We start from the raw sequence: 17,379 nt of genomic DNA, 5'->3' as shown, positions 1-17,379 counted from the left end.
GTATTCAACACCACCTAAGTCCAACCATTAATCTAATTGCCTCCACAACTCATCCTTCACCAAATCATCATTCACTTTCACACACCTTTTTCTTAGGTGTTGAGGCCACGATTATATTCTCATGTATACGTGGCCACACTACACAAAATTAACCTCATCATCCATACAAAATTATAAACCACCGACAACTTTTTCGACAAGGGACAGAAAGATACAACCAATCTGCATTTCCCTTTCCTATCAATTTTTGAACTAAACCAGTAAAATCTGACACAGTCATCATTTCTTTCTGTATAACCACGTCTATTACAAGGTAGCTGATTTTTGTTTTACTGTTTTTAAGATCATCATCATATTATCGATCTAGAAATTGATATAAAATGCTTCAGAATTAAATTCCATTCACTGGGTAAGAAATTAACATTCATTTATATATGACCGAAGAAAAAAGCAAAAGAAGAAGAAAATTAGTTCAAAAAATTGGAAGTTTTTTCATATAATTTTGGTTATTCACGTTCTTTACACAAATTTGAAGGTTTTGACGTAGAGCAAACCAGACACATGGTTGGTATGGATGGATTGGTTTCAACATGTGCTACACAGAGCATAGCCAGCCAGCAATCTCTTAAGAAAATTGGAACAGCTGTATGTGCAGCCAACAAAGGTGTACCGAAATAGCATGTGATGACAATAATAATAATAAGATTTCTGAAGAGACATTCGATCACTGTTTCATGGAAAATAATTTAATTGGCTCTCATATATATATATAACTCAGAAGTTCTGCTTTCTACAATATCAGAAATCAAAATCAGACAAATATTTAGGCTAAGATAGTGTAAAGAATCAATCAATTGAATCAACAGAAGAAAGATGAAATATTATTAGTGAAGATGATATGGTATAGTGGAAGAATCCGAAAACGACAAGGAGTGGGAAGTCTGGTACAAGGCACACATGTCTGGGATGAAGCTAATGTTTCCCCTGGTATCCCCATGGATTTTTGCTCGCCCAATTCCATAGGTCTCTGCACATTTCCTCTATACCGTATTTTGCCCTGTGCCAACACAGTCATTTTAATTCTCAAGAATATGCAAATTTGATTCCTAATTTTAGTTTCAAATCAGTGCATTTAATCTCAAATTTTGCTTTTCCTGTGCATCAATCTGGTCTATAGAGATCAAATTGGTAGGGAACTAAAATGATTAAATCAAGTAGCAGTATCAACTACAGAGAAAAAATTATCGATAAATATAGCTTTACGAAGTAACATGATGTAATTGGAGGTGAAATACAAAACTTACTTCCAACCAAGTTCTTTCTCAGCTTTCTCCGTGGATGCATATACAGCAGTAGCATCTCCTGGTCTCCTGGGACACATTTTCATCGAAATTTTCTGGAAAAAGGAAGAGGCAAAGATCAGTTAAGTTGAGTTGAGTGCGTAGGTTCACTACATTTACAAAGATCATGTGATGTGATGTGAGTGAGGAAGATACAAAATGAACAATGACCTTGCCGGAAGCTTTTTCAAATGCAGCGACCATTTCAAGCACCGATGTACCACGCCCAGTTCCCAAATTATAGGCAGTACAACCTAAATAGTGAAGAAATTGTTTGTGAGTGGTAGGCGAGGAAAAAACAGATAAGAAATTTAAATTGGTTTTATGACAGTGATGACGGACCAATGTTGTCTGTTGCAAAAAGCTTTCGAAGGGCAGCAATGTGACCATCTGCCAAGTCCATTACATGGATATAATCCCGGATCTGCATTCAAACACAATCATAAACTGTTACTGGTAACGTAATTTGCAAGGTGAAGAAGAACAAAGGAGATTGAATGGCTCACCGGGGTGCCATCCTTGGTGGGATAATCATGACCATAAACTTTGAGCTCAGGCAATCTACCAACAGCAACCTGATGAATGTAAGGCATGAGATTATTGGGGATACCCCTTGGATCTTCCCCAATCTGCCCACTCTCGTGAGCCCCAACCGGATTGAAGTACCTCAGCAGAATGATCCGCCAATCTCCCTCTGCTCTCTGAATGTCTCTGGCAATTTCTTCAACAAAGAGCTACACACGCACACGTACACAACAGTGTCTGTCACGTTCTTTCATCTTAAATTCAACCAGAGTATAGTGTGGTACCTTGGTTCTTCCGTAGGGATTCATGGCGTGTAAATGCAAGTCCTCCTCCACGCAGGGAACTTGATGAGGTTGGCCATAAACAGTGGCGGAGGAGGAAATAACCATGTTCTTGCAGTTAAATTTAGCCATTGCCTGAAAAAGGTTGATAGTTCCCACTACATTGTTGTCGTAGTAACGCCGGGGCTTTGCAACGCTTTCTCCTACACCCTTTAGGCCGGCGAAGTGGATGACAGCATCAAACCTGGCGGCGATGGACGAAACAATGCATCATGCAAACGGAAAGAGAAAGAGTGACAGAGAAAGAGAGAGAATAGAAGGTACTTGGTCTGGGAGAAGAGTGGCTCCAAATCGTTTGGATTGCGGAGGTCGCCGTGGCAGAAGGTGAGGTTGTTGGAAAGGTGAGGACCGACAAGACGGCGAACCCTGTGAACGGCTTCGATGACGGAGTTGTCGAGGTTGTCGATTATGGTAACCCGGAAACCCTGTTTGAGAAGCTGAAGCACCGTGTGGGATCCGATGAAGCCCGCCCCACCCGTCACCAGAATCGTTGACATCGGGGACACCATCTTTTTCCTCACAACTTTCCCTTCTCCGACTTCAACCTCATTTAAACTACTCTTCTCATCACCCTTTTTTCTTTTTATTTCTTTTTTAATTATAAATAAAGACACAATAATTGCTTCTGTACTGTTAGAAAGCAATCTCTCTTCTCCTTCAACAAAACCTAATCACACTTGTCCCTTTACCTCACATATATTACAGATTACATTACAAACTCTATCGTTTTCTTTCAAATTAATACGATCAAAAGCCAACGTTAGAAAACCTAATGCTAACCCATTCTCCTAAATTCCACTCTTTTATCGTCTTCTCAAACATACTTTAGTAAAGATCACTTTTTTTTTAATGCAGCCTGAACTTCATAGGAAGATCAAGTTTGTAATGCAACCAATGATAAACATTGGTATCTAGACATTGATTGTACAAATCATATAAGTGATTATATAGAGTGACTAAGTGAATTTGATGCGATAGCATAATATTGTCAATTGAATGTAAGACAAGATAAGCAAGACAACATTAATTAAAAATGTGTTGGTTGTGCTATAAAAAATATATTCACAACAGATAAAAAAGAATAATATACATAAAAAAATTGAGATATTAAGCTATGAAAAAAATAATATGAAAAACATGATATTTCTCATAAAAATAATAACGTCATTCACTCCCGACAGACTAAGCTAAAGAAGAAATGAAGAAATAATTGACATAAATATGAACATGTTGGTTATATGTTTAACACGAAACTTTTGGTGAGGATTTTTTTTTCTTCAGACACATCTTTCATATAACTAATACAATACATTCATCAAATTTCAAGAAATTTATTTTGAAATGGGCCTTGTACAGAAATGGGCCGAATAACCAAATACGAATCCAATTTCAACACACGGAGCCTATGATTCTAGATTGTAATATTTTTCAAATACAAAGAAATTAAAAGTATAAATTAGTTATGAGAAATTAAAAATATAGTAAGATAAAATAGTTGCACATTACAGTTGTCAGATTATATATATTAATAAACTAAGGTGTTGCTTTAAAAAAATAAAATAAAAGTAGTTTGTCCTTTATTTTGTTCACGGGTAACACTGTGCGATGCTGTGACCACACACCATGCCTGTCATTACATACTTATTATTCAAAGGACTTTCTCCTTATACACACTCATTTTACTTCAAAAATCTTTCCTTTTTTACTTTTTAATATTATATACAATTCTTTTCTTAAAATTATCTTTAAATATAATTTTTTCCTTAATAAATAAGAAACATATCACTCCAACAATAAACTTTTTTTTTTCCTAATAATTGTCTTGTTAATTTTTTCAATATAATATTAATATAAATTAGAACCACTTAAAGAATTATCATTAAAAATGACATTTCAGTGAAAACTGTCGTTGTGGGGGCAACATAAAAAACTGTCTCTTCTATCACAAAGACATTAAAAAAAGTCATATAAACATCATGACTTTATATATAGGCTGTATAATATATTACACTATGATTTAATATATTCATAGCATAAGTTGATTTTATATACTAAGAAAGTTTCTATTAATCTGATACATTATTGATTTAGTATAGATCCATAATTAATGTATATAAAACCAATTTAATAATACTAATACAGAGTAATCTAACGTTCATTTTTTCTCAGCGGGTCAACTTTTCATTTTCAGCTCAAAAAGGAAGTAAAAAAATGCGGCATGCTAATAAATTTGAAATCAATACCATTAAGTGTTATGCCAGTCTGCATAGTTAATTTTCTATACCAACCAACATTCTGAATATATTAAAAAAATATATACCTTTATTTATTTATATAATCACAATTAAAATTTAAAAACCGTAGTAATGTTAATTTTAATCTTTTAATAACATAGCATTCCCTTTTCTGTGAAAAAAATATAACAATTTTCAATAAGAAAATGTCGTGTTCAAATCATAAATAGTTAAAATTTAATTCTATAATTTTAGTACATAGACAAACATATATTTTTTTAATAGTAATATATATATTATATGTTCAATAAAAAGTCATGTTAATTTAATTATATATATATATATATATATATATACATATATCTTCAAACTTTTTATATCAACGTGATAGAAGTTTTGCTTAAAACAATCGCATTGGTATACACACGTAAAAACATATAACTAATTAAATTACTATTTTTCAATTAAAACATTCAATAAATATATTTTTATCACAATCTCTTAAGAGTTCTACCACGCAAAAAATCCGATATTGCGTTTACAAACATATTTCATCTGAAATGTACGTGAAAATCTGTTTATATAATTACTTTCACAACATTTATGTCAATTTTTATTGCATGTTCTTGTAGAGCTATAAATTTCATATTTACTTTGTTGATGTTTTTAATTATTTGGAAGCTGGCATATTGATATCTGTATATGATTTTTTTATATACGAAGCATATGCATTATCAATATATATTTTATAGAATCGAGCATACACTCCACTTCCAAATGAAGTTCTTACACAAGCTTGCATCGGTATAAATATTACACATATATGAAATGAGAAATATATTAAAATAAACTTATGAAAACACGTATTACTACCCAAATCCCAGAATATTGTTTTAAGAAAATATATGAATGTATTTTCATCGATCACATTCAAAGTGTAGGAGAAAATATTGATAGCAGTAAAACGAAAGCTTTGCATGTGAACATAAGACAGATTTAATCGTATTTTAAATGAGGATTATATATGTTGTTAAAATGCGTAATACTAATTAACAATGTATAATACATCATAATATAGAATTCACTTTTTAAAAGCGTGGAAATACATGATTAAGAGATTGATAGAAAGAAGTGCGGGAATTAATCTTAAGAACACATTACCATATCCATATCTGTGTAATTTATTCTTGAAAACTTGGCCTTATATATAATAAACTGTTCTTTGATTTCTTAAAACATTCCTAGTAAAAATTTGTCTCCCTTTTGATTATTACTCTGTAGTCATATTTCAAAGTGTATTCTTGAAATGTAAATGGCCATTTTTCTTATTCTAAAATTACCCTATCTAAATGGCTTTTGACTTACGACTTTTCTATATCAGCAAAAAATATCATAAAAATTACTTTTGACTTACGATGGTAGGCACTTAATGGCCAAACACCTCATCTATATAAATTTGCAACCCTAAAATCACACATATATTATGTTTCTCTCCATTAAATAAGCTGAAAATTGAGGCTGGAATCTTCTTTAATGATTTGGTATATCCTATCTACATTGGGACGAGTTTTGTTTGAATAAAATCTTACTATAGTATATTCTATCTACTCTAGGATTAGTTTTGTTTAGATAAAACCTCACTATATATGTAAAAATAATCTAATAATAGTTTTGCGTTTTGAATTTAATAGAGAATTTCATACTTAATTACATTATAACAGAACTGGAATATACAGTCCTCGTTTTATGAAAAAACTGGAAAGAAACGCTACTCTGCCTATCCATCTAACCCATATATATGATGCCAACATTTAACACAAAATTTGTAACTTGAAAATCCAGTTTTGCTTGTGGTTCTATGCACAATCAAAAGTGCGTATATATAAACAAGAATAATAATAAAAGTGGCTTAAAACTAAAACCCTAAAAGTGCTACCGACAAATACATATATTGATGATTGATGAGAATGTGTCATACAATTATGTTATTGAATTCTAAGATAAGACACAGGATTAATTAGAGTAACGAGAACAACCTAGATAAAGTTGATAGTAGAAATTAGCACAGATAAATGTCTCTCTCTCTCTCTATATATATATATGTATGTGCAGTTCACAGATATATAATATTGATAAGTGATTACTTGAAGGACATGTTGCTGTACTCTTGATTTGGTGGCTCTGGGATTGGATTCCACTCCCACAGTCGGTCAGAGAAGGTGGTTGGAAGTGGATTTGGTAGCGAGCTGAGAGACACTACCGGTGATGGTTGCATCAGCAGAGTAGAGAACTGATTGGGATGGCTTTGAACATTGTAGTACTGCTGCTGGTAACTCACTAGCCTATTCAGATCATCCATGTTCACCACTCCATTGTTATTGGAACTAGAAGGTCCAGCAGAGAAGATTGTGCCAATCCCAGGAGCACCTGCGTGTGCTGCCGCTTGCTTAGACTGCTGCTGATGCTGCATCATCATCAGCCCTTCCTCGTCCATCGGAACAACCGGAAGTGCCATTGTGCTGCTGAGTGCACCCATCGCAGCACGGTAAGCATTGTATTTCGAAAGTCCAAGAGCCGTGTTGACATCACTGCTTGCTTCCGTTTCATTCATTTTGTCAACTATGTGTTCGGTTGGCTTCGATTGTCCCACAAATCCCATGTTGTGATGAACCAACTCGTTGTGCTTCTTGGTTTCGGAGTGCGAAGAAGCTCTTGATGAAGATGGCCTTGTTGGGAGACAGCGAGGGAGGGAGGGATGATCCTCTACTCCAGCTCTCTTGTACACGCGGCAAAGCGATATCTCAGCCTGGAAATAGAAACAAAAATCATTTCAATATTCGAGAATTAATTAAGCATTCCGTGAAGAGAGATTTTGATGAAAAGAAATGACCGGACAAAGTTTGAGAAAAACTTTGTACCGGTACGGAGGGAGGCACGAATTGAATTTATGATAAGACTTCAAAATTCATGCATGCAGTCATAAATGTGTGCGAGAGAGAAGAGGATAAAGAAAGTGAATTAATGACAAACGGTGCTGGTTGTTTTGATTTTCTGCCAACACTTTTATTTTAAATTTCCAATCCCTCCTTCTATCACGTATTCATTAATTGTTCACCTCTCGGCTTCTCGATCTTGGTCGAGTATCTTGACTTTAGACCATGAGTGGCTGCAAGTTTCGCGCAACTATAGCATTTTGGTGTGCCATAGCTCCGAATCTAGCTATGGTTTCGGAAGGAAGAATCTCTAGCAACACCAGATAAAGTCTAGCCAACGAAAACGATCTCAAACCCAAAACCAAGATGAACTACTTTAGGTTTAAAACAAACTAGGGTTGAATAATTATAAAACCAAAACTAAGAACCGGCGGGTTTTCCTACACATATCACGAAAGAAGAAGGAGAAGCAGCAAGTGGATCGATTATTGCAAATACAAACGTACGAGGTGTGAGGTATGTGGTACCTTTTGATATCGTTCGGTTTCGTGTTGCGGCAAGCGATACTCGTTCATAATCCAACTAGTTCGTATGCCTTTGGGAGCTTTCCCAGAATAGAAAACTAGGGTTTTCTTGAGGCCGATTGACCGAAAATTCTCCGTTCGGATCATCCTATCAGCTCCCGTCGCCTTCCAATACCCAGAGGTGGTGACACGATTGGGACGATCACCGTTTCGATACTTTCTATCTCTCGGCACATAGAAGTACCACTCCTTCTCGCCAATAGCCGCCAACGCTGTTCATCACACACACACACACACACTTACTTCATCAAAATTGGAGGATCCATGAACACAACACACATCCGAATTCAATTAAATAACCACCATGAAAACAAAATTGCACACGAGATATATATGTATGTGCGGTAATCATCCGTATATATAAGAAGCGGGAAAAGCTAGCCGTCTAGGAAAAAGGAAAGATATATACATATATATATATATGTGTATGTATATATATATATATATATATGTATAATTAGTGGGAGATGGCAGAAAAAAGGGGGAGTTAGTTCCCAGAATTGCTTGAGGAAAAGGGAAGCGAAACTTTAATATGTGCGTAAGTGAGTGTGTGTATATATATATACCAGGAAGCTCCCAAGGGTCATAGCGATAAAGATCGAGGAAAGTAATGAGTTCAACGTTGAAACGCTTTCCCTCCACCTTACGGCGAAGGTAGAATTCGACGAGCTCTTCTTCAGTTGGATGGAAGCGAAAACCAGGCATAACCATGTCATGCTCGTGATCGTCGGGCTTGTTATCGTTGTTGTTGTTGTTACTGTTGGTGTTGTCGTTGGTGGTTGAGGTGGTGGTGACGTCCTCCTGGCTCTGGCTCTGGCTGAGACTCATGGTGGGCGATGAGTTTGCGGCTGCAATTGCCATTCACTCTTATGTCTATGTAAAGTAAGTAACTAACAAGTAGTTAATCTCAGACTCAGACTCAGACAGACACTTTCCTTTGGCCTCACCTCTTTATACTCACACAAGTAATATTTGTACGAATTTGGTGGTACACCAGTGTTAGGCAAAGATAAGAGATTGATGGTTAACATCACTACTACTACTATGTATATGTATATATGTATATGCAAGTAAGTCACTTTTCAAAAATATTTCTTTTTTTTTTTTACATTTCAAAAATATTGTCTTTTCTCTTCTCTCTCTAGAAAATGCAATTTATTAAATTGAAAAAAAAAAGAAAAAAAAAGAGAAGAGTTAAAAGAAACATCTACATAGCTTTCAAGGAGGGCCTACATGGGAAGAGGGCATACGCTAAGGTGTTTTTAAGATGAGAAAATGACTTTTCAAAAAGAAGACAGGGTGTCTACAGCCCCAAAGCGGTGCCCTTGGACCTTTCTTCCATCTCCTACACAACACAACAACACTACACAAATATGTTTCCAAACTAAATTCTTTTTTATTTTATAACCTTCCATTTTCCATTTTTTTTCTACCTTCACCAAAATATATTATTATTATTATCATTATTATTATTTTAACTTTCTCTCACCTCTCTCTCTCTCTCTCTCTTTCTTTTACCCCCACATGTATATCTAATTTTTTTAAGACAAAAGGAAACACTCGTGTGCTCTTCTCTCTTTCCTCTTTTCTGTCTCTTTCCCTTAGATTATACATTTTAGCTCTAAACTTCAACTGTTTTTAACTAAAACTTTACATTCGGTATACCTTTTTTTTTAATCTAAGAATAATACTATATAAAGAAGTAACGATGAATTATGTATTAAGAAGTGTGTTTTTTATGTGAAGAAAGAAAATTAAAATGGTTGGGTTGTTAGAGTAGTGGGATATGTTCCATGCAAGTTCTTGAGTAAGTTGAATTGTTGTGGTTTGGTTATTGGGTTGATTGGTTCTTTTCCCGCCCGTACGTTGGCAGTTCACGTGCACCACATGAATCTTGTAAGTCTCATCAATTATAATACGATGAAAATGTCATCCAGCCTTCGACTTCATCTTCCATAAGGATTAATTATATATGGAAGTTAACTGATTAATAACTACTAATAAGGTTATTATGTCAGCTCCTGTTATAAAAACACTTTTATACTATCGTCTAATTACAACCCATTATGGATTATCAGTTCGATACTGTCATTATTTACAAAGCCACCTCAACATTTTAATTTCTATAATGGCTTTCGGTTTTTAGGATAAATATTTAAAAGAAATCAGAATCAACAAAAAACTGTAAAATAATAATTACCAAAAATTGCAAAACAATAAAAATAAAGTAGAACACTTAAGGTGTCCTAATAACTTTATATCCAAAATTGCAAAATAATATTTAATACTAGTAAAGAATACTCACAATATATACATTGTTTATAGGTTAAAAAAAAACATTCACATGAATAACAAATTTTATTGTCAATTAATCTCTAGTTAGGATCGTAATGAGAATACTTTAGCCTCTAAACGATAATGTGGTAATCCATAATTGTTGTTTCTTCATCCTCCACAACACATTATAGTTTTGACCCTTAATTTACCCATATTAAAGAAAGATTAAATAGAGAGGGCATGTGTGCAATCCTTCAATTGTTATCCATAACTATATTTTCATTGATATTAAATGTTCATGCTTTCAAACTTGAATTTTGATGTGCAGAGTTAGCACATAGCTCCTTGCGACATGTTCTACAACTTTTATGCATCAACACCTTGCTTTCAATGTATCATGCACTTACGGGCAAAGTAGAGTAGAACTTTCCCAAATGCTTACATATCATTTCATCCTTCCCTAGCATTACTGCCTCTTTTCACCCAAAATTGTCAACTTTGTTACTACCTTGTTGATCATATACATATGAGGGGACAGAGATACTATTTATGGTATGAAAGATGAGTCTTATTGAATTTATGTGCCAATTAGACCCAATCGTTAACATGTGTCAAACAAAATATTCTGTTTACATTTGCTATAACATTCTTAAAGATAATTATGTTTTTTTATATTCCAAATACTACAACTTATTGATATCCACAACCACTTCTAAACGATATTACTTTTTATTACTTAGCTCTAAACTACTAAATTATATAAAGTGGTTTACTGTTTCGCTACGTTGCACTAAGTTTGTCCATGTGCATCTATTACACTTGTTTTACATTTTAGTTACAACCTTACAAGTAAAAAATAAATGATACATTTTTTTTATTCATCTCGTTACACATTACATATACTATGTTGCCTAGTAGAAATATCATGTTAAAATTATCGTATATCCGTACAGATTTTGCCTCAGGTTACATGTTTCAGTTTTGAAGAAAACAAAACATATCAAGACTAGTGACAATTTTAAAAATTTCGCGAACTTGAAGGCTTATGTTGCATTTGAACCGCAAATATATACCTATTTTGACTTCCGCTATTCCAGAGTTAAGGCTGAAAAGTTCGTGAAATCTTTTAAAATTTTTAAAACTTTTGTTATTTTTTAAATCATTTTATCCAAAAGAAGAGATTTGGTTTTGATTTTCAAATCATTGAGATCATACATATTAAGTTATTATATAATCAAGGAGTAAAAGTGTGTCAAGATTTTAAAAAATCGTATTATTTATTTAAATATTTCATCTAAGAAAAGGGATATGATCTCGTTATTTATTTTATCTACAATTTTAATATTTTTTTTATTTAATGTGTCTTTTTGCAGTTTTTGATATATGATGCATTATTTATTTTTTTATAATTCATAATTATGTGTTTATATTTTATTTATTTGAGAATCGTTATTGAGTCCGGTTTTTTCGTTTGAGATTTAATACAAAAATTATGTACTCTCACTAAGTATTTTATACACTAAGTATTTTATAAAATATAAGTTGTTTTGATTTTGTGTTAGATTTTTATGTAGGTTTAATATATATAATGAAAAAAAAAACGTTTAGGTTTCAGTTTTTAACCAAAATTGAAAAGGCTGTAATGGAAGCAAATATCGTTTAAAAAAAATATTTTTTAAAAAAACTACAATTTGAAATATAAAAAGATAGATTTAAACTCAATTACCAGTATAATTAAAACTAATAATTTAAAATATTATTTAATTTTAAGAGTATTTTGACAAAATCGAAGTTAAATATTTTTAAAATTAAATAATATGTTTAAATCAAAAAGAGTATTTTGGTGCAATTTTGTTTATAGTTGTTAATTCAAATTTTTATTTATTTGTAACTTACTAATTTAGTTTTTTATTGAACAAAAGCAAAATACTGTGCTTTAGTTGATAGTCGAAACTAAAAACTCACTATTTTTATCCTCACTTTGATATATTTCAATTATAAAACCAAAATTCAATATTTAAAATAAATGTTGTCTCTTTTTGTTTATAATCTGATTCTCTTTTTTATAAAAATTTTCCTTCATTTATTTTTTTTATATTTTGAATAATTTAATATTTGAATTGTTTATATAAAATAGTTTATTCTTTAAAACAAACATATTTTCATTAAAAAAATTATCTTCTTTATTTATTAACTATTTCAAAATGAAAAGAGACGTACCGTCATTCATAGATCAGTCAATTAAATTCTGAAATTCATTTTTAATCTAATTTAAAAGTAGGAAACCATTTCTTATGTGATATACGTTTGCTGAACTTCAATTAACATTTCAAACTTAAATTTGAACCGTGAAAAAAAGAATTAACTTAATGAAACACGGAAGTTTAAACTCAAATTGTTTATAAAAATTTAACATTTAAATTTTCCTTTTTTTGTCGGCGTTTAACACCCAAATTAATAACTAAATAACACACTGTGATAACTAAAAAAATTAATAAGAATGCTATAAATAACACACACCGTGATACACACGTACGTTCCAACTCATTAACACCCAAATTATTAACTTTAAATAAATAAATTTAATCAAGCATTTGACGTACGGAAATCAATTCGTTTATGAATAATTCAAGTCTCGACTTGATCCTATTTGTGATGTACATTAGTATGTCTCAATTATGCACTTAATAACTTTTCTACTTAACATAATATCATCAATTATTGAAATTTATATTGCTAAATTATATTCTATAATGTCTTATTATCTTCCACAACAAAATTATAGTTTGGTTATGTGATTATTTTAAAAATAGTAATTATTAAGTGTGCACTCTCATATTAAGACTTTAAAAGAAGAAAAGAGTGAGCAAATACAACAACAATGAAATATAAACTAAATTTATATAAAGATCTAATGTCATTTTCTATTAAAAGAACTTAAAACAACAAAATTATGAACTAAAACTAATAAAATAACATTCTCAAAATACTCTTATAATACATAAATCTTTTAAGATGACTCTATATATAAATGAAATTTTTATAAAATTTATATAAATATTTTAAAAACCACCTCACCTAGTAAAACTGACAATAAAGTAAGATAATATATTAATGTGTGAAATGTTTTGTAAGCATGGTATACTTAATGGAAACGTTAAAAGTTAATGGTAAAAAGCTTTTTACTGTAAAAAATTACCGAGTATCATTAAAGCAATTTTTGAGAATGATTTTACATTTTTTTTATCGATAATAAATAATTGATTGAATGACATTGAGAATGATTTGACTTTATCTGCTTCGTTTTCAAATTATCAATAAAACACTATACTAAATATTTGGATTTTATATTTCACTCATTCAATTTATATAGTACTACTTTAATTATGTTACAGCTATAGTTTTTAATATTTTATAAGACTTTTGTACTGTTTTTCTATAGAAAAAAATAAGTTTTTCAGAGTGATATTTTTTGTTTTGCATAAAATCTTTCTTCTCATAATTGCTATTAAAAATTAATCAGAAAAAGTCTTGATGTGATGTGATTTTAGAAGTATGTGCAGACTAGTTGTAAGAATAAAACAAAATAAGAAGAAAAGGTTGCGTTGACAAATTGACAGAGAAGCTCTTGATGCAATGCATATTATAAACATTGTGGGGGATGAACAAGAAATTTTGTGAACTTAATTAGCTGGTGCCCGCTTGTAATTTTGTGGTCACCAATTAGGAATTAGGGTTAGATTAGGTTAATGTAACTCTGACAAATTAATTAATGCATTAACACTGCCCATGAAACCCTTAAGATTCTCACATCACACGGTTACCTTCAGACTAAATTTACCTAATTATAACAATGCTTTCAGACTAAATAATTAATTAAGGATTTAGTTAGAAAAATATAAAAGCACTTTTTAGAAACGCGCACCTTATGCATATCCTAACGTGATTGTCATTAATTAGATATGTAGGTAGATAGGCTGCATTTAATCGCCCCAGTCTCTAAGAAAAATTGTCATTTTCATGTTAGGTTTAGCTTCTCTTTCTATAAATAAAATCTTAATTAACATCTTACGTGTTTAATTTTTATTAACCTGTCCTAAATCCTCCACAATTATACATAATATCGTGCTTCATCTATCAACACAATATATTTTAAAACCTACACTCATCAAATATTAATGCTAATTAACTGTCGTTTAGCCTTGTAGTTTAAGTCCAATTGTACCTTTAATATTATATCTCATTAATGACTAATGAAATATTTCACTTCACAACCTCAATCTAAATTTGGCTCCATTAAGACTAAGTCAAATATGAAATGTATTTTTGAGGATATGCATGAAACTTGTATTTATCATAATTTATCAGTACAAAATAAACAAATTAAAACAAAATATTAAATCAGATGTAGTAAAATTAATGTAATTCAAAATGTAGTGAGGCTTTTTTTTTAATACTTAAACAAGAAAAAAAATGGATGAAATATTAGATTAGTTATTATAATGTGTTTTTTTACAAACACAATGCCAAACTCTTTTCATTTTTCTCTCTTCTTCTTATTGCACACCTTCGAGAAGCTGCCAGTGCACGCCATTTTGTTAGAAAATTCCAACATACAACGTTTATTCATCTGCTAACGAAATTATTAATAAAGAATATAAAAGATGACGTGTGTATATATGTACAACAAGGATTCACTGACTGAATTTTTTCTTTCAAAATTGAAGCGTCAACATCTATATTTTTTTAAGGACGAAAATTATAACTCATTTTTTTTAAGATTATCAATTGAGATGACACGACACGTCAATCATATGTAAAAAATTATATATAAATATATATATATATATATATATATATATATATATATATATATATATATATATATATCAACAGATATATAATTAAAAAACGAACTATGACTCGAGAGAGTGACTAACTTAAAAAAATAAAATAAATGTAACTAAATTTTTTAAAGGAAGAATGATCCTTCACTTGATTACTATTGATATATCAGTTAAATATATATGTAAATAAATAAAGTGTAATGATTGCAGAGTGAAGTAAAATATTTGATATATTAAGATTAGTTGAATAATAATAGTAATAATAATAATAATAATAATATTGAGAAAATATAAGTGTAGTATGGTGTGGGGATAGAATAGAATAGGAGGAATGGATGGTAGAGTGAATTAATTTGAGTCAAAGGAAGAATTAAATGAATTAAATTATGGTATGCTGTTATTGAAAAAAGCATGTGGTGTACTTATAAATTTATTGGATAGAAGAAAATGATGGATCCATATCGGAAGGGAGGTGAGTGGGTCACTGCAGTATCAAAACCTCTGCTTCTTCTACTAGTATGGAAAAAGATATTTTAACACCGTTCTTTTATAATATATATATATCATTTATTAACATATTTTAAAACTAATAAAAAAATTATACATATATTTTATAAAAATATTATAAATAAAAAATATGTTAAAATATCCATTTAATATATGAAGAATTTTTTTATATAAATTTTCTATGGAAGTCAAGGGAAACCCGTGACCACTTTCATCCCTTGACAAGAACAACTCACTTTATTACTACTTCTTCTCACATCTTCTTTACTTTTATCTCCACCAAACACAAACTTCAAAAATTAACAAACCCTACTTCTAAATCGGATCAGTTTCAACTTTCAATATGGAACACACAAAACAAATCCGCAGATACTTTTTTGCATTTATTACAAATGACAATATTGCATCTTCATATCATTAAGTCCCATCAACTTTATCATCTTTCCACAAAAGCCAACTATACGATTTAAACAAGAAATCAACCAGTCTGACTGTGAGAGTAAATAATGAACAAAAACAGTGTAAAAATGGAATGATGCAGCCAATGTTTAGCCCAAACAGTGTATGTACTTTAGAAATTTGTTGCCATGTAAAAGCCAAAGCGTGTCGTGTTATATGATGTCTGGTCTACCTCAAACTCAAACTCAAACAAACACAACCTCAAACTCTCTCAGATTTTCAATAAAACTGATAAATGTTACGAGTACATGCGTGATATATGTGTTTGAAAATATATATTTTACTGTAAAGTGTTTGAAAAAAATGGAGAAAAAGCATATGAAAAGAGTTTGAGTATTGGAGATGGATGGGAAAGTCAGAAATGGTCTGATGAGGAGGTGACCGACTAAATATATATATAATTCAACTCTGTCTTTTTGTGTGAGTCGTCGTCTTCTTCAAAGCTCTAAGAACAGAACAAAAGAATTTTCCAACAAAATCAAATGAATCGTGTTTTGGTTGCAATTTGAAGCAGAAGGTACTGAAAAAAATCTGGTTACCTATTTTGGTTGATTGTCGTGTCTCAGAGTTAGGTGATGTGCTTAATCAAGAAAGATATGATGCAATTTCTAGCAAAAATCAACCACTTTTTAATTAATTAATTATGAATAAATCAGGCCAAAACGGATATATATTGACTTTCTAATACATAACTTCAGAATTTAACTCTGCTACAAATTTCTCGAAGCCGCTTGAATAGATCATTTTTCAATATGGACCGACCAGATATTAATTAAATCCATCATCTCTCAAAGTTTTAACTAACTTAATAACTGATTTCATTCTCATCCAATCAAACTTATAAAACGTCATTCCTTTTAAATTCTTCTTTCTTATTATTACTTCCTCATTTTCCAATATTTTTCTAAATTTTTCAGTACTGATGAACCTAAATAATTTCAGTCGTACAGAAAAATATCATTTAGGAATAATTGTTTAAAATAATTACTTAAAATAATATTACCTCACTAAAACATCATCCTAATGAGGTATTTTAAACAATACATAATTTCAACTAAGAATTAATTAATAATTTAGGCTATATATTTAGTTACATACTGAATTTCTTTGTTTTTTTTAACACAATTAAGATTTAATGTATTAATATAAGTTAATTTTGGTATCTTTCATTAAATTAGTATTAATATAATTTCGAATATTACTTTTTATTTTGTAGCTCATTTGATTTAACTAACACTTTTTAGATTTTGACACATTCAAACATAATATGTTTTAGATTTTGAAATGTGATATATTCTAAAAATCATTAACATCAATTTAATAGAAGAAGCC

General features: G+C 30.8%; 2 protein-coding genes across 2 annotated transcripts; both read right to left on the bottom strand.

The window, feature by feature from the left end:
* Positions 1-730: 730 nt before the first annotated feature.
* LOC108331498 (UDP-glucose 4-epimerase GEPI42) lies at positions 731-3,055 on the bottom strand. The gene is made up of 7 exons (XM_017566211.2): positions 2,471-3,055; positions 2,150-2,390; positions 1,847-2,074; positions 1,683-1,764; positions 1,512-1,594; positions 1,305-1,396; positions 731-1,057 (listed from the first exon to the last, which is right to left on the bottom strand). Exons 1-7 carry the CDS (start codon positions 2,713-2,715, stop codon positions 973-975), a joined length of 1,056 nt encoding a protein of 351 aa, XP_017421700.1. The 5' UTR covers positions 2,716-3,055; the 3' UTR covers positions 731-972.
* A 3,315-nt stretch (positions 3,056-6,370) lies between these two features.
* LOC108336281 (NAC domain-containing protein 35) lies at positions 6,371-8,971 on the bottom strand. Its single transcript, XM_017572675.2, has 3 exons — positions 8,524-8,971; positions 7,901-8,169; positions 6,371-7,246 (listed from the first exon to the last, which is right to left on the bottom strand). The coding sequence occupies exons 1-3, from the start codon at positions 8,816-8,818 to the stop codon at positions 6,581-6,583; spliced, it is 1,230 nt and encodes a 409-aa protein (XP_017428164.1). The 5' UTR covers positions 8,819-8,971; the 3' UTR covers positions 6,371-6,580.
* Between the last annotated feature and the right edge of the window lie 8,408 nt (positions 8,972-17,379).

This window comes from Vigna angularis, chromosome 1, assembly GCF_016808095.1.
Source record: "Vigna angularis cultivar LongXiaoDou No.4 chromosome 1, ASM1680809v1, whole genome shotgun sequence".
Taxonomy (NCBI): Eukaryota; Viridiplantae; Streptophyta; class Magnoliopsida; order Fabales; family Fabaceae; genus Vigna; species Vigna angularis.
This window is presented reverse-complemented; position numbering and strand designations above follow the sequence as displayed.